The 23,850-nt window shown below is 39.4% G+C and overlaps 2 protein-coding genes across 4 annotated transcripts; one reads left to right on the top strand and one right to left on the bottom strand.

Annotated features, from left to right (window-relative positions):
• Positions 1-928: 928 nt before the first annotated feature.
• On the bottom strand, positions 929-5,962 carry NSA2 (NSA2 ribosome biogenesis factor). Its single transcript, XM_057363803.1, has 6 exons — positions 5,890-5,962; positions 5,494-5,681; positions 4,363-4,513; positions 3,854-4,033; positions 2,586-2,778; positions 929-1,197 (listed from the first exon to the last, which is right to left on the bottom strand). The coding sequence occupies exons 1-6, from the start codon at positions 5,890-5,892 to the stop codon at positions 1,130-1,132; spliced, it is 783 nt and encodes a 260-aa protein (XP_057219786.1). The 5' UTR covers positions 5,893-5,962; the 3' UTR covers positions 929-1,129.
• Positions 5,963-6,362: 400 nt separating this feature from the next.
• GFM2 (GTP dependent ribosome recycling factor mitochondrial 2) lies at positions 6,363-23,712 on the top strand. Of its 3 annotated transcripts, none has more exons than XM_057363800.1 (22): positions 6,363-6,425; positions 6,640-6,731; positions 7,026-7,115; positions 7,700-7,784; positions 8,786-8,831; positions 9,733-9,830; positions 10,789-10,914; positions 11,318-11,406; positions 13,784-13,872; positions 14,148-14,208; positions 14,303-14,488; positions 16,267-16,347; positions 17,029-17,177; positions 17,706-17,846; positions 17,927-18,026; positions 18,552-18,741; positions 19,703-19,779; positions 20,238-20,376; positions 20,495-20,680; positions 21,897-22,012; positions 22,251-22,433; positions 22,892-23,712. In XM_057363800.1, the coding sequence occupies exons 3-22, from the start codon at positions 7,053-7,055 to the stop codon at positions 23,018-23,020; spliced, it is 2,334 nt and encodes a 777-aa protein (XP_057219783.1). In that variant the 5' UTR covers positions 6,363-6,425; positions 6,640-6,731; positions 7,026-7,052; the 3' UTR covers positions 23,021-23,712. The 3 variants fall into 3 exon arrangements, with proteins under 3 accessions (XP_057219783.1, XP_057219785.1, XP_057219784.1); XM_057363802.1 differs by lacking the exon at positions 6,363-6,425 and adding an exon at positions 6,449-6,499; XM_057363801.1 differs by lacking the exons at positions 6,363-6,425; positions 6,640-6,731; positions 7,026-7,115 and adding an exon at positions 8,369-8,499 and having other exon boundaries at positions 7,725-7,784; positions 22,892-23,711.
• Positions 23,713-23,850: the final 138 nt, after the last annotated feature.

The raw sequence follows: 23,850 nt of genomic DNA, 5'->3' as shown, positions 1-23,850 counted from the left end.
CATACATGTACACATATGCTGTGGCAAATGCTGGGAGAAATGCTGCTTTCTTAGATGTTCAAGTAACTTTAGACATCTCAGTTAGACTTGTAAGTAAGGTAAAGTCAAAAGCTAAACTAAATGTTGCCCAGTGTTGTTCTTCTGCTGAGTTAAGTTATAATTTAAATTAGGTTAAAAGCTGTTGCAAGTGTTATTCCTGTTAAATTGTTAAGTTATAACTTAAAGCTATGAGTGAAGTTTAAGGTATAGATTAAGTACTGTTAACTTTGAGTGCTCTGAGACTTTCAGTACATATTATACTTTATTCTTGCCCTTTTTATCTTTCTATCACATGCACCTAAAACCACATACCCCCCACACCCATGCCCTATATTGTTCTTGGTTAATTTCTGTTTGATTGCCTGAATTTTGTTTTTTCGTTTATTGCTTTGCATTTTCCTTGGTGTGCCTTAACCGTATGGTAAGTGGTAGAATGGTAGAGAATCTTGCCAACAAACTTTGTTGCCTTGTTGCTTAATATTAAATCTGTTTCTTTCTTGGCGATTTTTGGTGTTTTTGGTGATTTTTCAAGTGATCTTAAACATTTGTTCATAACAGCACTTCTTATTCCTAAGCACATCTCGTTCCTAAGCCCACAATTCTGCAGAAGCAAGTATCAAACTTGGTGCTCAATTTCTAATGTCAGTCTGCAGAAGATTCCAGCTCCAGCCTTTCAGCTCTTCTGTTCTTCCAGAAACAGAATACAAATTAGCATGCTCTTCTGAACCTTTAGATATTACAGCAGGACTAAGATTGTGTGAGACAGTGGCTGTATTTCCCATCACTGGGAATGTGAGCTGAGATAGGTAAAACATACCTACGCAAGGAAACTGCTACTGTAAAAACACCAAGAAGGTTTAGATCATATCCACACCACATGAGCAAAGCATAAAAATTAAATCTCTTTATTTGGACCATGTTCAGCTGAGCAAACATAAATATAAAAATGTGAGCAGTTGTTTCCAGATTAAGCTCTTCATCATCTTGTGAGGTCACTGCTCTTGAATGGCTGAAGGTTCCAAAGATCTTGTAAATTTGTGTAAAGTCCACTTATTTCATAGGTGCCCATATCCAATGTTTGGTATCCAATTTAAACAAGCAGAATTGCGTTAATACAGCCATCATTTTCTGGATTGTTAGTTACTTGGGCATATTTCCCTAGGAAGAAAAGAGAATTACATGTGTACAAAACCTTGAAGTAGTGCATATGGATTAGATCTATGTTTGCAAGTTCAATCAATAAGTTTCTGAAGTATAGGGACTCAGATGAATTTTGAAATCTAAATTTACTTTCTGCTGAGCTATAAACTTACGTTCTCAAAACATTACATTCAAGCTCTTTTTTATAAATGAGATCATTCAGAGTTCTGAGTAGATAAAAAAAATCTTAGGTTTCCTACTGTCCAAGTGAACCCCTGTTAAATGAAGTCAGTCTGATCCTGTTAAGATCATACACTCACAGAATATGCTAGGTTGAAGGGATCCATCAGTATCACTGATTTCAACTCTTGGCCCTGCACAGGASACCCCAAGAACTGACTGAAAGCATTGTTCAAAYGCCTCTTGAACTCTGTGAATGGTGGTGCTGTGACCACTTTCCTGGGCAGCCTGTTCCAGCCCAACCACCCTCTGGGTAAAGAACCTTTCACAGATATCCAACCTAAATCTCCCCTRGCTCAGCTTCATGCTGTTCCTCAAATCCTGTCACTGGTCATGAGACTGAAGAGATCAGGACCAGCCCCTCCACTTCCCCTTGTGAGGATGCTGAAGACCACAATGAGGTCTCCCCTCAGTCTCTTCTCCTCCAGGCTRAACAGACCAAATGTCCTCAATCACTCCTCCTAAGGCTTCCCCTCCAGACCCTTCACCATCCTCACTGCCTCTTCTGGACAYTCTCCCATAGCTTTATATCTCTCTGCTMTTGTGGCACCCAAAGCTGCCCCCAGCACTGAGGTGAGGCTGCCCCAGTGCAGAGYAGGGCAGGACAATCCCCTCCCTTGCCYGGCTGGTGATGCTGTGCCTGATGCCCCCAGRACAYGRGTGKCCCTCCTGGCTKCCAGGGCACTGCTGGCTCATGTTCAACCTGCCACTGACCAGGAGCCCAGGCCCCTTTCTGTGGCACTAGTCTCCATCCTCTCATTCCCCAGTTTTTAGATACAGCCATGGCTGCCCCATCTCACGTGCAGAATCTATGATCCTCCTACACAGAACTTCGGCTGAAAACCAAATACRATTGTTCAGAGTTCTCATGGTTAGTCTTTACAGGCTCCTGGCATTGCTCAATGTGACACACAGGCAAGCAAGCTGAGTATTTATTTTGAAYTTTATCTAATTTGATTTTGGATGTGTGAAAGGAAAACCTAAAAGTAACACTTACAGCTTGTATTTTCAGAGCTGCTATTAGTTGCTTCTGCTACAGCCCAAACCTAACTTATAACAATGGTTAATGTTTAAGTGGATGAAGGCTTAAGAAGACCAGAAACTTTAAAAAGTAGTTCTGCTACTATACTAGTATACTAGTAGTATAACTAGTTAAACGTACTTACCCCAGATAACTTTGCCCCCTTGTGTCACAAGGCCAAGCTCACTCACGTTCACCTCAATGACAGTACCCTTGGTAATTACTCCCAGTTGCGTATACAAAGGAGATGATGGATTCTTTTTTACACCAAGGATAGGTAGGCAAAAAGTAGCTTTAAGTTCCGGATGTGTTACATGAGCCTTCTTGAAACGTAAGCCCTGTTGCGTAAAGTGTTAGAATGAGTTAACACTTACTTTCAGCTCTCATAACTGAACTAGTTAAACACTTTGAGAATCATGTCCTTAGGTTTACATGTTTAGAGAGATTGGGAAGAATGAAACMACTTAGAATACAGAATGCTATCTGTCTACTATGGACTGCCAGATTTATTTTAAAACCTGACTGATGACAAGATAAAGCTTTCTATATATATTTTCAGCATGTAAATTTTTAGTAGTAGGCCAACAGTAATACCTGTTACATTGGACAGCTTCTGTTCCATGAAGAAAGCATGCCAAAATATGAAATGCCCATCTCCTATGGCACTTTTTATCTAGTGACCTGCACTTTGCAGAAGTTACTTCATCATTGTGTACCATAAATTTTTCTGTGCCAATTAAAACCTTTCCAAGGCTGCTGTGTAAGGCCATCAAACTAGTAAAGAACTACAATCCAACAGCAGCCTGCACAGTGACTATTGATTCCTGTGAGGGAATGGGAATAGGTATCTATATAAAAAAAACACTGTATGTCTGATAGCTTTTCCTCCTGTGCACTGCCAGGCTGATAAGAGGCCAGGCAGTGTTCCTGCAGATTGGTAAGTAAAGGTTGGGCTGGAAGCACAGCTTTTCCCCTRCATACAGTCACAACTGTGCTTCAAGCTTACTTAAGCCAAAAGGAGGAAGTTCCAGAGTCCCTGAGCAGAGTGGGCTTCTGCAGCTGAGAGAATGATAGCAGTTTGAAAAAGACAACTCCAACTTTAAAAGCTATTCAAAATAATTTTGATAAAAACTTTCCCATGCTAATTTGTGAGCTTGTAGCTTTAACTTACTGGCATCATCTGAGTTACTGAAATAAAAGCAGATATTTCAACACAGACTGTGACTGCAAAGGGCTCTCCCTACCCTCATGCTATTAGAAGTTTGTATTTTTRCAAGGAATTAACAAGAACGTTCTACATTAAGTAGTGATCAAGTGCATTATCATACAATAAAGTTTCCTCACTACAGAAAATTAACACAGTAAATCAAAAGAATTATTACTTAATTGATCTTAAAAGCTCAAAAACATTACCATTGGTCGAATGAATCGCTCGTACTTAGGAGGCTTCCTAGTAAAGCCATCTCCAACAAAACAAACTTTTGTAACCATCCTCTTCCATGCCTTCTTCTTCCTCTTTCCTGTTCGAATCACCTTTAAAACTTCTGTTTCTCCTTGTGCACGAACCTTTGGCACAGGAACCTCCCATTTCCCCTAGAAGGAGGGTAAAACAAAAAGAGGTCATATTCTTACATTCCACATAGCTAAAAGAAACAGGAAAAACCAAAGCATGAAATTAAGTATCTGTTAAGCACAGACCATACTTGTTATGCAACTCATAGCCACCTACTTTAATGAGCACCTAGGTTAGAAAAATCCAGATCCTGCCTATGCTCACATTGTCCTAAACTGTTCAGCTCAAGGCTTCATGCTTTAATTAGTCTTTGCTTGTAGACTGTTAGGTAACTGAAGCATCAGTAACACTAGAAGTGGACATTGTCACRCATAATTGTAGGTATCGTAACTTTGATATATTTACTTACAGCTTTTTCTTTTCTTTTTTGTTTGATCATGTTAGAGAGGACCTTAGCCCGGGACTGGCCTTCTCTGTCCAGCAGGTATGCTGGTACAGCTCCTTTGGGTGTTTTTTCATCACTCTTCTGCTTTGTGTTTCTCTTCTCATGCATTTTAATGCTGCAAAGAAACAAAACCAATAATAACAGCACAATAAAAAACGTAATTTTTAGACATAACCTTTTAATGTAGCCTGTGCCTGCTCAGATTTTTCTTCTAAGAGATACTTGTAAAAAATTATGTATTTCTATTTAAGAAATAATCCTAATAAGTTTTCAAGGAAAACTACTAACTTCACTTAAAGTTGTCACTTCTACCAGCACAGGAACACAAGACGTGCAAGGAATTTCTGAGTGACCTAAAGCAAACAGCCTTCCTCTCCGCTGACAAAAATTAACATTCCACTCCTCTTCTGAGATTTGATGACAATACTTACATACGTGAGAAATGTGAGTTTGTAAAAGGGGCCAAGTTTTGTTAATTTTGAGGCTGTTTAGKGAGGGTAAGAAAAGACCCACAAACTAGTTAATAAACCCATTACCTTTAAAAGCAGCAGAGGAAAATAACTTTGAAACCAACAAAAAACCCACAGTGGACAGGTATGCAATTAATTAGCAATTAATGAGACTGTTAACAGCTTGGATTTCAATTTCTGGACATCATRTAATGCAGAAAAATGCTTCTGTCTATGCTTGACAGTGTTATTCATCCTTGAAGACAGGCCTCACCTCTTCAAATACTGTGCATGCTACTGTATCTTTTCTATTAACCATTAAAAAAATGCCTGCTGCTCGTGGTACACTAACCCAGCAGCTGACAGAAAACCTCCAAGGAAACACACTTCCTTTTTTTGTCATATTAGTCACTGTTACTGCTCGTCAACACTTTTCTCAGGAGTACTTTCCGCRGCGCAATTGTTAACATTCACTGACTAGAGAGAAAGTCTGAAATGTGTTTGCTGCGGCAAAGCCCCTTTCTCCCACAGCCTGAGCGACATTTAAGACATGTAACCCAAGTAATAACGAGCTCTTTTTATAACAACATCTCGTCTCATCCTTCAAGGATGACAGTACAGCATTAGAGAAGAGGCAGACACTCACGTCTTCTTCATCTGTATTTTCTCGGCATGCCGCTGCTTATGGTACAGCTTCGCCTTCAGCCCGATCATCTTCTTGGCCTTGCGGGAACGCTCATGAGCCTCGCGGCCCTCTTTCTTCCTCCGCTTCTCGTGGTAGTCCAGCCGGTAGCCATAGCGCTTGCGGTGGAGCTCGATGTGCTCGTTCTGCGGCTGTGGGCACAGCGGCAGCGCGGTCAGCGGCCACACGAGCCCGCCATGCGCGGACGGCGCCCCCCGCCACACGCGGAGAAGCGGCGGCCCGACGGCGGCACCTTCCCCGCAGCCCCCCCGGCCCGCCCCTGCCCCGCTGTGCGCATCCAGCCGCCCCGGCACCGCGTCCCGAGTCCCCAGCCCCGCACCCCGCTGCCCCGGCTCTCACCATGTCGGCAGCCCCGCGGCCTCCTCCGCGCCGGAAAGGGCGGGCCTCTTGGGATCCGGGCCCGGCTGGAAACTCTCCCTGCGCTCCTTTGGTTCCACCCCGAGCAGAGGCGCCGTCTGCGCCTTCCCAGAGCTTTGCGCTGGTCTTAGGGAGGYCAGAGAGACGGGAGAAACGGGGCGGGAGAGGCCAAAGAGGCGCTTTTTGCCGCCTGGTCTGTCAGGCTGGAGTGGGGGAACGGAACGCGGGAGGGAGGTGAAGCAGCGGGGGAAGGGAACAGGCGATTGCTTTCCTGCGGCTGTGCGGGAAGGGCAGGGCCGCACGGTCCGGGCTGGGCCGTGAGGAAGGTCCGGGGGCCGGGAGGTGACCCAGAGCCGCAGGGACAATCCCAGGCGTTCSTAACGCGGCGGGGAAGGCGGTGTGGCTTTGCGGAGCGTCACCGGGGATCGGCCCCTGGTGGCACTCGGTGAAGGCACTGTGCCCGTCCTGTCCCCCTGGTCAGCGGAGTGCGGCCGCACCTCCAGAATGAGGGGCTGCAGGTGAGCGAGTGCGCTGAGCCTCCTGCCCTTCACTGTGAAACCACCACGAAGCATAAAGACAGGGGAGCTGGACAGTACGTCTCTTGAATAACCAGCAGCCATCTAGGAATGCTTTTGAAGCTGCTACACTTAGTCTTTATATTGCAGTGGTTTTTTTTTTGGCTATACTTGAAAGGTCATGGTACTTAATATTTTCTGTTTCTGTCCTAAATAGGTACTTTGTCTTGCAGTCCTTCCTCCTTCAGGACTAGGAAAGCCATTTGTGTTTTGCTGACCAGGAATCGATGCTCTAGAGCTTATCTGAGAGTGAGTGTAAACTCTTGATTTTCATTATTCTGCTGTACTGTTTCCTTGAGAAATATATTAATTTCATGAGAAATGTTTTTAATGTTTGTGGGTATGCATTTATGCTGCGTTCTTAAGGCTTAGTAGCATTATTATTACAGATCTGACACTGATATCTGCAAAGCAGTAACCTGAAAGATGTTAATCTGATTTCCAATCAAAAAGAACAAAGTTTTGTTATTGAGTTATGTCAAAAGAACAGTTAACCTGTTTCCTGTCATAAACGTTTTGTACAGTATTTATTTACTTTACCAGGGAACCGCTTTAAGCACAGGAGCCAGAATGTTGAGAATTATGGGGAAATTTTTGGTGAATGCACTGAAGTCATCAAGTTTGTGCAATAAGGTAACTTTCTTTCAATCTTGGTACTTTGTGTGCAAAGGAAAGACTTGGGCTTTTCTGAGTAARCTTCTTCAGTTGTGGTGTTGGTTTTTGTTTGAGTTTTTTTTGTCTTTAAAAGTTGGCCTCGGGGTAATACATACTTATATGTTGGAATAGGGCTTCAGAACTAGGAAGTTGAATTTATGATTTTTGTATAAATTTATTGACTAGTGATTGTTAAATTATTTACAAATTATTACAAGTAATTAGACATATTAAAAATCCTGTGACAAAATATTTTGATGCTGCCATAGATTTTTTATTATTTCTATTATTATTACTTTGTTTTTATTATTATAGAATTTTTATTATTTATCCCAGTATTACTGGGATTGAATTTGATTTAAACMTCGGGGGTTTGATGTGGGCATCATCTTCAAGCATCTGCTTCCATGTTGCTGGTAATGCTTATGAGCTTATGTAAATACCTGACAACAGTATCTGTTTCTGTAGATGTTTTTTTTTTTTTAATTAATTTTTCTACACCTGGCAAAAATGTAGCTAGAAAGTAAGTAGTTGTATTCTATGCAATTCTTTTTTCTTTCAAGTACACGTATTTCAGAAAGACAAAAATGAAGGTCGTGAATGTGACACAGCAAAACTGCAGTCTAAGAAATTTCAGTTCTCCACCAGGTATATATTAATGTTTGCTTAATAGTAAGAATTTTTAAGTGAATAAGAATTTTTTAAAAAATTCTTCCTGAATACGTTCTGTTTTATTGTGTTCTTTTGGTCATTCTTGATAGAATTTAGTGCATGAAGCATAAATAGAGCAGTTAAACAGCTCAAGGACTGAAAAATTGTTGTGTTGCTGCTTTTTTCTCAGTAGATTCATGGTAAAAACCTTTAGAAAACAATAATAAGAAAAGGTACATATTATAAAAAGTCTGGTTGGTTATGAAGTGTGCTGGAACCCCTCATTAAAGATTCCTGTAAGATGCCTCTTTTATGTCTCTCTGGTGAGACTGATAATCCATAGATGGTGAAGGAATGCTGGCTTAAATATTGTTGAATTCTGTTTTGCCTATCAAAGCTGAATTAAAGTACTATGAGAGTTCCTGAAACACAACTTCAATCGCTTGAATAACTGAATTTGGGTTAGTTTAATAAAAATATTACTTTGACAACTTATTTTTCAACTAAATAGTGTGAGAAAGAATATATCCTGCAARAAAACAGTATTTAAAACTTCCCAGTCCCGTATTTTCTCAACACAGGTCAGCTTGTCTTTTATCCATGAGAATTACGCTGTATAGCTTCAAGGCTTAAAGGAGAAATAACTTCTCAAGTTTGTTATCTAATCACCAGTTCAAATGAATTGTCACCATTACAGTTRTCTTGAACTGAGGTATGCTTCTGCAGAGTAAAATATTACTGTGCTGATGATACTTTTCTGGGTTGGCTTTTTCCTGGTGTTTCTAAATTACAGCTTTTTAAGAGTTTGAATTGTTTTTGGGAGAGGTTTATTTAAATACATATCTTTAGAAATTTGAGGTAGTAGAGATTACAGATTGTCATGAATTGTGGCTCTGAATCCTCTGTTCTTTTAATAACGGTTTTTAGAAGTTTTCTTAAGTGTATTTCTCCACTGGGTTCTGTCTGAGAAGCTGTTGTTTCATTTTGTTTGTTTCCAGGAGATGTTAAGTCTCTGCATTCTGTCATTAATCCTCATATATCCAGGTACATCAATCYAGCTAATTGTTCAGATGTAACTGCAGTCAGAGTGGTTGATGTGATAACAAGTCATAGGTTGTTGTTATGCCTGTCACATCAGCATGTTTAATTTACAGTTTGTACTTGCTTAGCTTTACCCTTGTGACATTTCAATATAGAGTGCTTGTTAGTGGCATATTGGTGGGTTGTGTCTTGTTTACACCATCATGACCAAAATTGGGCTATTAGGCAAAATTTAGGCTATTAGGCTTCATGGGAGCACTCTGCTACTTAAATGAGGGCAAGGCAATTAGCGGCCAAGCTGCCAAAGAGATGTCTTGGGGCTGAAGTTCCCTTGGATGGCTCCTGAGGGTAGGGTGTACCTGAGGGTGAGGTCAAGCCAGCATTGATGGTGAACATGGGCACTCGTCACTAGCCTGTGCTGCACAGAGCAAGTGAAGCAGTTCTGGAAGCCACTGGTGAGGTGCTTCGGAAAGGAAGAGTAGGCTGAACTGGATCAAGGGCAGCTTCATGGGAACTTGGGTGCTCTRTTTGGGTCATAAATATGCAATAGATTGTTTTAGGCACCAGCTCTCAGGGGTTGGGATGGACAAGAGAGGGGGATGGGCTGTTTCTATTTGTGAGGAGGGCAGATGGGTGAGAAGGAGCTCAAGAAGAGACCTTCCCTGAAGTGGAGCTCGGAAACCTCTTGCAGCACGGTTCAGTACTGCTTATTTGAAGAAAATCCATCCTATCAATTGCTAACATCCTTCAGTGTTAGAATATACTCCATATCAGATATATAGCAGAGGAAAGGTGCTATTAATCTGGCATGCTGTTCTTGGGGAAAATTAGGTTTTTATGCAAATAAGAATATCGCATGACTAAAAAATTGCCACACTAACCATAATGTTCTCCTTTTATGCAGAATCCGAAACATAGGCATTATGGCTCACATTGATGCAGGCAAAACTACGACAACAGAGAGAATKCTGTATTATTCTGGCTATATAAGAGCACTTGGAGGTTAGAAATACTTCTTGTATTTCAGTAGGTTTAAGAATTTGAATTGTGTACAATGCAGGCAGTACAGTTGCTGTTGGATGTAGAAGGCAGTTGTTCCAAAGTTGTGCTACAATTTAATTGAATTTTAATGCATGTTCCTTTGTGTTCCGAGGCTTTGAGACATGACAGGATCATATTTTTCTTATAGCACATTGTGGTTTTTTTGACATTTGAAAATCTCCTTATTTTACTGGTTTCTCATTGGTCATTCTGGTTAAGCAGTTTGTTGAGTTCTCTTTTGACCCSTGAAGAAACCAGAGAAATAAAAAGTATCCATTTCTTTTGAAAGCCATAGCCCAGGAAGCATTCCTTGCTACACTGACTTTAATAGAATTGTTCAAGATTGAAATGGTCACAACAGCGTTTGTTTGTGTTTCTTTTTGACCTTTTAAATTTTATACCCTGTTCTCTACTGTGTATGACTGATAGAAAATGTTAGGCTTGTGAAATGGTTGAACTTGGGATCCTGCTAATTTAAAACTGTGGAACTGGGATTTTTTAATTAAAAATTAGGCAAAACCCAACCTCTTAGAGGTTTGCTTGTTTGTACTTCAGTTYTGACTTAATTTTGATTACCGGGTTTTAAAGTGTCGGTCACATTCCACACAGTGAATGCAGCAAGGTTTTCCAAAGCTGTAGTTTTTTGCGTTATTTTGGACTTTGTTTAGTTTTTAGGATTAAGAGCAATAAAAAGGAAATGCTCATCTTTCAYTTCACTTGCAGAGCACTTATTCCTTGCAAAGGAGCCTGGGTAGATTACCTGACATTACAGTGTTTTTAAAAAGGCTAATTTTCATAGCTTATACATAGATAGATATATGTAAGAGGGACAGTATTTCACTCTCTCTTGACATTTGTATTCAAACACAGTTTCAGACTTTGAATTGTTTACCTACCCTGTTCTGCTTCCTGTTTATAGATGTTGATGATGGGGACACAGTGACAGATTTTATGGCACAAGAGCGAGAACGTGGTATTACCATTCAGTCTGCTGCTGTTACATTTGACTGGAAGGACTACAGAATCAATCTGATTGACACCCCAGGTACTGCTCTTTAGCAGTACTCACGTTATTAAAAGAGAATGGGTGAGGTGGACTGTCACAGAGTGTCTTTATCTTAAATATGAAATAAAATTTAATTGGCTTAATTGCATCAGTAAAAATGCCTATACTAAGCTCTGTTCAGCTTTGGATAATTATTGTTTGCTGATGGCAAACCTAGCTTTTATGAAGTGAGCTCAGCTGTTTCCACATTAAATTGTTCTCAGTTCTGGGATTGCATCATAATAATTTGGTTTATTTCAAAAACTGATAGATGTATTTCCCTGCAAGTAAAGAAAATGTTATTTTGACATAATTAGAAAGAAAATAAAAGTTTAAATGTGTAATGACCTGTTGATATTGACTGTTTGAATTATGACGGTATAAAAGGAAATTTGTTTTTCAGGTCATGTGGACTTTACAGTGGAAGTTGAGCGTTGTTTGAGAGTTCTGGATGGAGCAGTAGCAGTGTTTGATGCATCAGCTGGTGTTGAGGTAAAATCAAGGTCAATCAAAAAAGTTAGATTTTGTGTGTGTGTGTGCAGTCTGTCATGGAAAGGGGCGAGATTTTCTTAAATCCTTTGAGTTTGATTAGTCTGCCAGTYCTCCAGGAAAGATGAGATCCTTGTGCCCAATCCGTCTGTCAGCATCCCATTATGGGGACCTGGGGACCCTTTGCAGTACAATTCACTGGATCAGAGTGTGGTTCAGCCTCCTTGTTCAGAGTCATACGCTAACAGAAAGACTCCCTCCTGGGGGGTCGCTAATTGATCTGGTGGTGCCTCTGGAAAGATCCAGGGACACATGCCAACAGCATAAAAAGACCCCCTCCTGGGCTTCCACAGCCAAGTATGTTTACTTTCTGCCCGCAATTGTTTGCACCCTTGAAGGACTCAGACTTAAATGGTTTATGCAATAACACTCCTCATTAATATAATCAACTGTGACAGGTTAAGGTTTGAAGACTGCTGGTGATAGCATCTGGCTGCAAAAATGTATTCAAAGCCATATACTAACCAGCTGTAATCCCTAACCAAAGCTCGTGTAGTCTGGTCCTTCAGTGTGCATAGAGTAGTTCTTAACCAATAGGTGTCGCTGTGGGAGAGAAGACAAGTTCACCCCGTGGACTGATCCYAGAAGTTCTCAGAAATTTCTAACTACTCCCCATTCTTAATTGACTTTTATACTACTTTTGTGTTTAGGTGCAGCTTGAGTGACTGTGGTCATGCATCATGTTCAGTGGGGGGTGGTCGTACCRTGGAGGTGGGTAATGTCAGTATAGYATCTGAGGTGACCTTTAAGATGGAGCTGTATGTCTGTGATCTTGCCACGGTTGCTGGTTCAGCAGCAAGAAATCTTGTTTTTTCTCCATTGATTGACAGTTGCTATGTGGCTTATCAGCTACAAGGTACCACTGAGTTCCCCCTCTTGCAAGGATTTCGGCAGAGCCTGGACACAGTGTCTCCACTCTGCTCCACCCTCTGTTTAGTCCCCCTCAACGTGTATTGTGTGTGGGAAGTCGGGCATGCTGACCACATCCTGTGGGGAGTAGCAACTGCATTTCACCTTGTAATTTCCACATTGTTATAAATTCTGTTAGAGTGTGAATGTACCATCCTGGTTTTCTCTGATTTCACCTTCAGTTGCCCGCAGTCATTTTCCCACAGCCTCTACTGCCTTAAATCAGACTGAAATAATGTACAGGGGTTTTGCGCTGTATTATCTAATGACTTAAATCAGACTGAAATAATGTACAGGGATTTTGTGCTGTATTATCTCTCTTGATGCTTTTATCGAGATTCAGCTTCAGGAAGCTGAGCATTTAATTTTAAATCCTGTAGTGCACAGGAATTTCAATGGTAATAAGTAGCAATTAAGTGATATTACTGCTAGAAGTTTATGGTGTTTTTGTTGCTTTGTTGTTGTCTTTTACAAATGTTGATTGAGGTGAATACATCTGACTAGCTCCACAAATTGAAAGAAATATTTGTCCATTTCTCATTTTCAGGTTTCATGTAGAAAATAGGTACTTTTCAGCCAGGTTTATTCTCTGCATGGGCTGAAATGTCACTATGACTTTCTTAACATAGTGCAGAAAAGGTGTAGATTGGCTAGAATTTAACTTTTTATAGCATGAGATGTTTCAGTAGTTCGATCCTGTAGAAAAGTGATATGTGAAATCTCTCTTTAATCTCTCTTTTTCCTGGATGAGGGATGAGAGAACTCTTAGTCACTCTAAGTCAGATTATTTGACTTGTTATTGGAAAGTATTTAGATGCAATTAAATATGAACCTGAACTGAGTAATAGTCTCCACCGCCAGCAACAAAACAATTAGATCTGCTTTTTTTTTCTGAAACTCTAGCAAATCCTTGCATTATTCCATGTGGTGGTAAGAGACTGTTTTTGAATCTGATTTTTCTATACACTTGCTCTAACTTTCAGATAAAAATAGATATGATAAATAGCTTAGCAGTGCACAAATTACTATAAAAAATACAGTAGTTTTTACCCTTGTATTTGTAGCCACAGAAATGCCTGCCTGTGTGTGCTTAAGTAATTAGGCAATAAAGCCCAAAGTCGCTACATTACTGAGTTTTTCCTGCATATGCCCCCTGTAATGGTTTGTTTCTCTCCATATTCCCTTACCAGTATGCCTGCATGCCCTTAGTGCAGGAAAGGAAATTACAGTTGCTGAGAGATGACATGAGACAAAGCTGCTTGTGGAGTTCTTATGTGCTGCTAGATATGGCATTGTCACAGCACACTCAGCACAGTTCCCTTCTCTAATCTGAACTCAGACTTTCAGTGGTGTTAGGGAACATATAGTTCAGCTATTGACACTAATGTTTCCATTTTGTGTTTTGCTTTAGGCACAAACTCTGACCGTCTGGAGACAAGCAGACAAACACCAGATACCCCGAATTTGCTTTTTAAACAAGATGGACAAAAACAGGGCAAGGTATTTAAGCAGTTATTTTAATCATTGCAAAAAACCTTATAGGATAATGTGTAGCATTTTCTTGTTAAGCACTGAGTAACCCAATTATATTCTATATGTAACATAATATATATACTTACTATATATTAATATATATACTTACTATATATTTCTTTGATGCTGCGAATGCATATTCTTGTGTAATTATAGAAGTAATTTTTGCAGTAAATAAGGAATGGTGAACCTATTTTACTAATGTCAAAGTTTTGTGTAACAGTACATTTTTTTCCCTGTAGTTTTGCCTATTCTGTTGAGAGCATCAAACAAAAGTTGAAGACAAAACCTTTGCTGTTACAGGTAAGCTTAGAAATTAAATGCTTGTTTCTTTTCTTTGAGTGGAACTTCTTTCTTGATTTTTTGCAGCTATCTAAAGTCTCCATTCTATTTGCAGGTGCCCATTGGGGAAGCCAAGACCTTCAGAGGACTGGTTGATGTTGTGACTAARGAGCAAATAATTTGGAAGCCTACTTCTGATTTGGATGATGGAAAAAATTTTGAGCGAAAGCTGCTCCTGGAGACTGATGATCCAAACCTGTTCCAAGAAGTCCAGGATGCAAGAAATACCTTAATAGAACAAGTAAAGTTCTAAAGTAAATACATAATGTATCTAAAACCATTACTTAGAACGGTAGGAAAAAGAGGCTGAAAGGGTTCTCCAGATATGTCTGGTTAAGTGACCTGCTCAAATCAGGGGCTAACTCAAGCATTAGGTCGATTTGTTCAGTTCAATTGTCAAGTCAAAGGATGATGATTCTCTATGCACAGCCTGTCCTAGTGCTTGCATAGAGATTTCTGTATGTCCAAGGGGAATTTACTGTGATGCAAGCTGAGACAGCCATGCTGGTCCTTTCCCTGTGTACCTCTGAGGAGAATCTTGCTCTCTTTTTCTTGAAGCAGGCCCACTAACASTATTTCAAATAGAAAGAGACTATTTGCATCCTGCTTTAGCCTCTTCAAGCTAGACAAACCCTTCTCTCTGGGCTTTGAGCTGCACTCCAGCCCTAATGGTGGTTTTCCACAGGAGTTCCTACGATTTGTCAGTCTCTTTTGTCCTGGGGAAGCAAAAAGCAGACAGTGCTTGTTAAATGCCGGAAGGTATTTTGGTACGTTTACACAAGGCCTGATGTGACTTGGAACCTGCAGGGTATCCATACTCTTGACAGCTAGAAGCTGGATGGGATGTTGCAGGCTGGTCGAAATGGCACTAAATACTGTGTTAGAGGTAGCTCAATCCAATCGTAAATCAGTCTTTTTTAAATGGAAGSGCTGCCTTCCACAACTTTGAATAACATTGTTCAAGTGCATAAACAGGTGATACTAGCTTTCTATTTCCTTTGAAATTGTAAAGATCTGTATTATATTGCTCTGAGTTCAGTAGAATACATACACAGTCTGGTTTTCAACTTACTAGGTTTTAAATGGCAGTACTATTACTCGGCCTTTTATCTTAATAATTATATTGTCAAATAGAAAGGTTTGTAAGAACACTGTTGGTTTTTTCCCTTTGTTTTCTGAGCCTTTCCTGGAGGAGGAAGGGGTGGATAATTGAGWTAACTATGTTTGTAAAAGAGTTTTTGAAACGCTTTCTATACCGTTAACACTCCTTATCAGAAACATGGTAAAATACAGTCTTTTAAATACTGGCCCTTTTACACACTTCACTTTCACTTAATTAAATGATCTATTTCCTTTATTTCTTCCGTTCTAACTATTAACTTGATTAGACTTCAAATAACTTATCAAGGGTTTATTTTAGAATTTGCCCAATTGGTGTTGTAGCTAATAGCAGGGGCAAAGTGCCTTCCTATATTTGGGTGTCCTGAGTCCGTGGCAGTGCAGGGGTCTATGTGAGATAAGTTTTAAGGAGTTAAGTTACAGGCCAAGCTAACTGGTCCAGTTTGAAAACAGAGATGTGCTCTTGGACCTACAACTCTTTGACATGAAGAATGTCAAAATGATGCTTGTCTCTGTTCTCCAGGTGTTGCCTTGCAAAGGCTACTTGCTGCTTGCTTCAGATTTCACTGTGTTTGCAGGACTGAAGTACATCAACAATACCCTTCATGTCTGTCACTGTATGGCTGGAGGTTTTTTCCCATTTCAGGGAGAAGTACAAGCACTCTCTCTCCCACTGATGTTTTGCTTGTCAGCAGCTTTTTATGTAGATTTTAATGACTTTTTCCCCTCTATCCTCTCTTGAAACCTTCATTTCTGTAATTTTATGTGATTTGAGTTTATAATTGCTGATGTCTTTAAAGGCTTTGTTCCTGCTCTGTTTAGTTGTATATCCTAAATAAGTAAGATTTGTGACTTGTCAAACCGCTCTATGCCAAATAATAAAGAACTATTCTGTTAAAGGTTGCAGATCTGGATGATGAATTTGCTGAACTGRTTCTAGGGGAACATAGTGAGAATTTTGACTCAATACCAGCTGACAAGGTACTTTTTTGCATTTACAGGTGCTTGCTAGCTGTTATTCTGAGGTTTTGGGTTATTCTTTTTTTGGCACATGCAAGTTATGATTTTGAAGTTATCAACAAAAGAAAGATCACTCCAGCTTCTGTAGTGAATTAATAGTAGTGTGGATTTAGAACACAATGTATTCAGACTTAATATGAATTTTATAAGAATGCGCTGTGATTCTTAGGCATGCTATGCATGATTTTAAAAGTTGCATTTGTTCAGGAAGATGGGGTGTTCTGTTTTTTGAAAGTTTGACTGTGCAGAGGAGCTTAGGGAAAGGTRAATGGAACTTCCAGGTAGACTCAATACAGTTTGTCACAGAGCTGATTCTCTTACCACTGCAGCATCTCAACTACTTTGGAGTGGTTGGATCTTTAGACACTGCATGTTGAAAGCAGTGAGGTACTGAATTAAAAGGACTGTTACAACAAGAACAGCAGCAGATCTGTATGAAATGTTTTCTTGTTTAGCATCTAAATTTTTGGGTTTATAATTTGGAGCTTGTTCAAAGCAGTGAAAGGAATTTGAATGAATGATGTATTTACAAATATATATATTAGCTTTTAAGGGGTTAGTTGGCAGAATCTGATAGCTGGAATGTAACTTAAGGCTGAATTGTAGTTCATGTGTTAACAGAAAATAATTCTTTTTTTGCAGTTGCAGTCTGCCATCCGCAGAATCACGCTAGCTCAGAAGGCTGTCCCTGTCCTSTGTGGCAGTGCACTGAAGAACAAAGGGGTGCAGCCATTACTGGATGCTATTACTCTGTACTTGCCAGCACCCAATGAGCGTTCATATGAGTTTCTGTAAGTACAGGTAGAGAAGGAGATTCAGAAAAGAAGAAGGAAAAATAAGTAGGAAAACACAAAAGGAGAAAATGAAAAAATATTGACAAAGCATTCATATTCTTTATAATTGTTTACCCTTTTTAGGTATTAAATAACAGGAGAGATGTGTAGATAGAAATATTTGAGTACTGAACCTATTTTGATCAGTGCTACTAGAATTGGATGCAATTATCTCCACTTGTCAAACTTGCACTTCAGAGTTCTTAAGTCTTTTTTCAATCTGAGGACAGTCTCATTTTACAAAAATGTGGTCTAGGGATCTTATTTAGTATTGACTGAATGATGTGACACCTTGCATGTCTTATTGGAGCTGAAATTGCTTAGATTAATTCTTTACAGTACAAATGATGATTTTTGAAAATCTGCCTCCATTAATATTACAGTAAGAAATATATCACCTCTTAAATTAGTGGAATTTAGGTAAATGCGAGTTTTGAGTGGATTAATTCTGCAAGTATGTTTTTTGTTGTGCCTTTTATTTTGCAGACAGTGGTACAAGGATGACCTATGTGCCCTGGCATTCAAAGTTCTTCATGACAAATGTCGTGGACCATTAGTTTTTGTTCGTGTTTACTCAGGTTCATTGAAACCTCAGTCAGCTGTATATAATATTAACAAAAGCTGCACGTGAGTAACTTAGATGTGTGGTTCAATGTGGCCTTGGAATGTCTGTTAAAAACCCGAATAACAGAGAATTTAATTTTTAGAGAGAGAATGAGCCGACTGCTCCTGCCTTTTGCTGACCAACAAATTGAAATACCATCACTAATGCCTGGCAACATTGCCCTGACTGTTGGGTTAAAACAGGTAATGAAAAATACTGATACTGTAAGGGAGCTTGTTTCAGTAGTGTGCTTTCTATTTCTATGATACTGTATCGCAAATGGGTTCTTGATAATGGTGACGTATGTAAACTTGCTTTATTTGAAGTGCATTTAGATGTACTTCCTCCTAAACTTAAATGCCACAGTGTATGAATATCAGTAATTGGCCTGGAAACTGCAGGGCTGATTGGAAAGGACTGAACACTGAAGRTGTTAGGGTTTGAGCTTATATTAATACTGTAACTCTTAAAATACAGTGTAGTGCCACAAAGAGACATCCCTGTGGGGATAATGATGTCCCAAACCAGTTACCCAAAAGCCATAGTTTTAAGTTCCAWTAAGTTTGTTTCATGCTTTCTTCTCTTTTAATTAATTTCTTACAGTCTGAATAGGCTGCATGAGTCTCATTTGGACACAGTTTTGTAATGTAACCAGCTTTAGCATACATTTTGTGTTTGGGGGTTTTTGCTTGGATTTTTTTGACATCACTTTTTCTRTTGATCTGTAGAGTGCCACTGGAGATACCATAGTGTCATCAAAGGCTTCAGCTRTTGCTGCAGCACGCCGAGCAGGAAGGGATGCTGGGGAGAAGAAGAGGTCTGTGAGTGGTGTAGACAGTCTTCTGCTGGCAGGTGTTGAGATCCCTGAGCCTGTCTTCTTCTGCACCATTGAACCTCCTTCAATGGCCAGACAACAAGGTAAAATGCATCCACCAAGCTGGATGAGTGAGTTATACAAATTTAAGAGTAGGTGATCTGGTATGGCTCTTTCTGGTGTTTTGCACTGATTACTTTAGGTAATGGTTGTCCATGTCGTTTGCTATTACTATGTCAAGCACTATCGGTACTAATACTTTTCTGGTTTTGTGTCTAGAAAAGTAGTGATTTAGAAATAAGATATGGAGGCACTCATTCTGAGTTTTGCTGCAGTCACACTGGTTGCTGTACATAGTGTCCTGAGCAGAAATGACCTTGAACTGGGTGTTTGTGTGTGTGTTTCAGTTGGCACTCTCAGTTTTATTCAGTAAAGTCTCACATACCAAGAATTTCTGTGTGTCTAGTTAGGGTTTATCCATGCAGTATGACCTGTAATCCAGTGATCTGTGCCAGAGGGCTTGGTTATTTGATTSTTTTTGGAAATACCCTTTAAATTCTGTATCTTTGTTCTGATAAAACTGAGCTTGTTTGGGGGTGAAGAGGAGGAGGGATAAGTACCAGTCCACTGAGGTTGAATGGAGTAGCATAAAACATAGGTTTGGAGCAACATGTCTGCAGGCTGAGCCATTGGGTTGTAAGGTGTTACTGATTTTATGGTGTTTGCATGTTTTCGTTTGCTTGTATTTGTTGGTTTTTTTCCCGAAAGGCTGTAAGGTAGATATGCTGACTTAGTGAATAATCTGAAAGTCCAAGTCTGTCTTCATACAAGCTCAAAATATCACTCTGAAAATAGTATGTTTAATAATTGAATTAAAGCACTCTGTAGCACAGTTAATTTGTGGTAGAAAATCAGAAGTTGCAGGTTACTTGTGATTTGGTCTGACTTTGTCTGCCAGAATCTGTGTTCCTCTAGGGTTCTTTTGTTTGTTTTGAGGAAAGTGACTGTGATTATCAAATTACTGAATTCACTTTGATGAATACAAAGTTTGGTATTTCTGTACAGATTTGGATAATGCATTGAGCTGCCTTCAGCGTGAAGATCCAAGTTTAAAAGTGAAGCCAGATCCTGACACAGGACAAGTAAGATGAATCTTCTGTTTCTCATAATATAATTTTAGAATGTCAAGAACAGACCTTAGTTAGCTCATTTGCATATTGAGATTTTCTTGAAGAGGAAGAACACTTTAAATGTTCATATGATACTTGTACAGCATAAATACACCCCATGCTCTGCATGTTTCTGACAATTTTGTACTTAAAAAGTTAAATTACGTAGTCTATAAAGTTATGTAAAATAACCTTATTTATGGTGGTCAGTACCGGTAACTACCCTCTCGCTTGTATGGTGTTTATGTCAGATGACTAAAAGCAGTGTTTTTTTCCTCTAGGGTCCTTAGAATTTAAAGTATCATGGTCCTCAGAATTAGAAGCATTCATAAGAGACAATTTAAAGCATGCAAGTCCTTGCTCAAAGGATTTGTATTAAAATCTGAGTTTTGCTTGTTTTTCCACTTCTCTCTTAATTATCTTCTCAACAGACTATCCTCTGTGGCATGGGAGAACTACACATAGAAATAATTCATGATCGAATCAAACGTGAATATGGAATTGAGACTTATTTGGGACCTCTTCAAATAGCATACCGAGAAACCATCTTAAATACTGCCCAAGCTACAGGTAAAATGAGTCAATGGAAGAAACATCTTGTTTGTTATATTGYAGCTTGATTCACTTTAAATAATATATGAGTAACTTCCAGATGAATTTTATGTATTATTTTTTCATCCCCCTGCAGATATATTGGACAGAACAGTAGGAGATAAACGACACTTTGTCACTGCAGAGGTAGAAGTGAGGCCCAGGTTARGGGAAGAAGGAAGGACAAAACCCATTATCAACTATGCTGAGAGTGTCAGTGAAGTACTACCTAAAGAACTGCAAGGACCTATAGAAAATGGAATCTCAAATTCATGCATTCAAGGTAAAGGAAGTGCTATGACAGGTATGCCGGTCTAATATTTTTGTAATAAGCAATATTCTAGGAGAAGCTGCTTGGTAACTTGGAAACTAAAAGATTGTATGTACTAACATGTACATAAGGTACAAAGGAAAACTATGAAATGTCTTCAGCTACAAAAATGAAGAGACACATTTTTCTCTATGCCAGGAATAGAAGTCAGCATGCCTTTGGTTTGTTTTCAAAGTTGATGTCTTCTCAGTCACTCAACMGTGAGCTTGGAATTCTTTCAGTTTATTTTTTAATCTGTTATTAGAGATGAGGCATTTATTTGATGACATCACATAAACCATAGTGATGTAACAGAAATGATTTCATAGGCCAGCATGTATTACACTTCTACTACTGTTATGAATGCATTTTTTTGTTTTCAAATATGCTACATCCATTACCATTTTCAATAAAAAGCTTTATCTAATTGCAAAGTGTGTGTTTTCCAAAAGACTGAAAGTATTCTTGACTTTTGATTAAAAATAGGATGTCTAAAGTGARCAGAAAACTCTGCTTTACAGTAAAATCAATATTAATCAAAATCAAAATTAATGCCATTGGGTGCTTTAAAAAAAATGAAAACACCTGCCCATGATCTCTGTAAGAAAAAGGTGATCTGTTTTTTTTTCTCAGATGTGGTTCAGGCCTCATGCAGTCTAATACAGTTTATTCTGATTGAGAGTTCTGGGTGGGAGTGAGGTAATCTGCCTGCRATACTAGTTCATCCTTTAAGGAATTGAGTTACCCTTGGAGTTTTGGTTATGGATTAGTATCAGGTATTGCTGTGGTCATATTGTGTTCAAAAGGAGACTATTTTGCCTTCAAGTTAAACAAGCTTTCCCTACATTTTCAAATGAGGTCTTGTTCAACAAAAAAGTTTTAGATACTGTTAATGTATTTTAAAATAATTTCATTTTTGGCAACAGTTGTATGAAKGAGTACATTCAGGAACTTCTGGTTCTGAAAATTATCTGTGCTTTTGATGAAGAGAGTAAGAAAGTGTGAGTCTTCACTCCTTTGTATCTTTTGGCAAAGCTAGGTAATGATGAAACCTCAAAATAAGGAATGTGACCAGTAGCCACACCCCTGGGGGCAGGACAGGGAAGGAGAAAGCAAAGAGGAAAGTGAGAAGCTTCAAATTAATTCTCTTTTTTTCCCTCTCTTGTCTCTTCTCCCTGGCCCTGCTCAGGACCTCTGCTTGGATTCCCAGTTCARGATATCGATGTGACAGTACAGTCACTGACAGTGCATCCAGACACCTCACACACAATGGTATCAGCCTGTGTCTCCCGCTGCGTTCAAAAGGTACAGTGAAACGTAAGCTGCTGTAGCAAAGAGTAGCATGATTATTGCTGGGAAAATATGTGTGTATCAATATCTGGTCATTGTTCCTCTCTGCATGCCCTTGTAATGCTCTTGCTGGGTATAGATTTTGAAAGTTGAGCATTTGAGAGACTGCTTCAGTGATGTAAGTACTTAGGTCAGTTTTATTTTAAAAAACCTATAAAAACACATCAGCATAACTTACTTCCTTTCCACGTAGGCTTTGAAAAAAGCTGGTATACAAATACTGGAGCCTCTGATGAACCTAGAAATCACAGTAAGTGAAGATCATCTCAGTGCAACACTTGCTGATCTTGCACAGCGTAGAGGTAATATTCAGGAAATCCAGTCTCGTCAAGATAACAGAGTTGTGGTTGCTGCTGTTCCACTAGCAGAAATGATGGTACGTGATTACCTCACTAGTAGTAAAACTGACCTTTTTTATAAGCATAAAAATAATTTGGCTTCAGTTTAYTTCTCCTTTTGTTATGGATAAGTAAACTTACCACAGATTTTTTWACTGGATTTTAATTATTGAAGGTTAGAAAGGAATGCCCAAAAATTGAGTATTTTTTTTAATGCCCAATTCAGATTGCTAAACCAGCATGTACTCAACTGTAAGTCAGAGAAATAGTAAATACTACTAAAACAGGTTTTACAGAGAACAGTTTTTAAAAGATTATTATTGACTTTTGCATGTATTGCAATTCTAATACAGTAATATGAAAAACTTTACTTACTAGTACATAGYACTATGCTTCTGACACTTTTTCTCTCTCTCTGTGGTCTGAGCAACTTTCTATGCTAATTTATATTCCCTTTATCCTAAKCTGAGTGATGTGTGTTCTCCATTTTGTCCAGGGCTACTCAACAGTTCTGCGTTCTCTAACATCAGGCTCAGCAACCTTCACATTGGAGCTTGCCAGTTATCAAGCCCTGAGCAGTCAAGAACAAAGTGCACTTCTTCAGAGGAGGATGGGGCTGGTGTGATCTTTACTCTGTGGAACAGTATTTACCATCCTCCTGTTAAAGTACACCAGTGTGTTAGTCTGGAACCAGCTGGGAGTGGCAAATGCTGAGTTAGCAGTTGTATGAACAGAGAGTGCTGTTTAATTGTTCAGGGAGGAAGGTTCAAGAGACTGTTTAGCTGGTACAACCTTGTGATTGCCAAGCAGGGATGCAACCACAAACTATTGCAAATTCTTTGCAAATTCTTACCTTGGGGATATATGTAATAAGGAGTGATCCTCTTTGTAGTGTTTATTTCTAAGTCCACCCTAATTGTGCCACTGGGACTATTTCTTAATCTCGTAAATAAAGTTTGTGAACGTTTTTGTCTATCATTGAAATAATTTTCGTTTTGACACTCTGTATCTTGATTTGTTTTCAGCTGTATGAAAGGATATGGTTAATAAACACTTTACAGTTTACAGCTTTAAGTACTACTTCTTTTACAGGTAGAAATCAATTATGAACCAGAGTTCAGGACCGGGTGTAATTTCTACCGAGGTTTCCTTTAGCAAGTGTGTTGGTTTTGTTTGGCCTGGTTTTTGCTAGCAGGTGGACCAGAGAGATGGTGTCTATGAGAATATGCTGGAAGCTTCCACCATGTTCAGCAGAACCAGTCTGAAGAATGGCCATGCCGCTGGCCAAGGCTGGGCCAATTAGAGATGTTGGTTATGCCTCTGTGATAACATACTAAAGAAGAAATCAAAACAAAATGGGCCATGCAGTTTTTTTTTCCCTAGCCGGAGAAGAGGAGGAGGTGAGAACGTGTGAGGGAAACAAAGATGGAGACACCAAGGGCAGTAGAGAAGGAG

Source organism: Malurus melanocephalus, unplaced genomic scaffold (assembly GCF_030028575.1).
Source record: "Malurus melanocephalus ecotype Western Australia unplaced genomic scaffold, MMel_1.1 scaffold_31, whole genome shotgun sequence".
Lineage (NCBI taxonomy): Eukaryota > Metazoa > Chordata > Aves > Passeriformes > Maluridae > Malurus > Malurus melanocephalus.
Note: the sequence above shows the minus strand (reverse complement) of the source record. Positions and strands in the feature narration are given on the sequence as shown.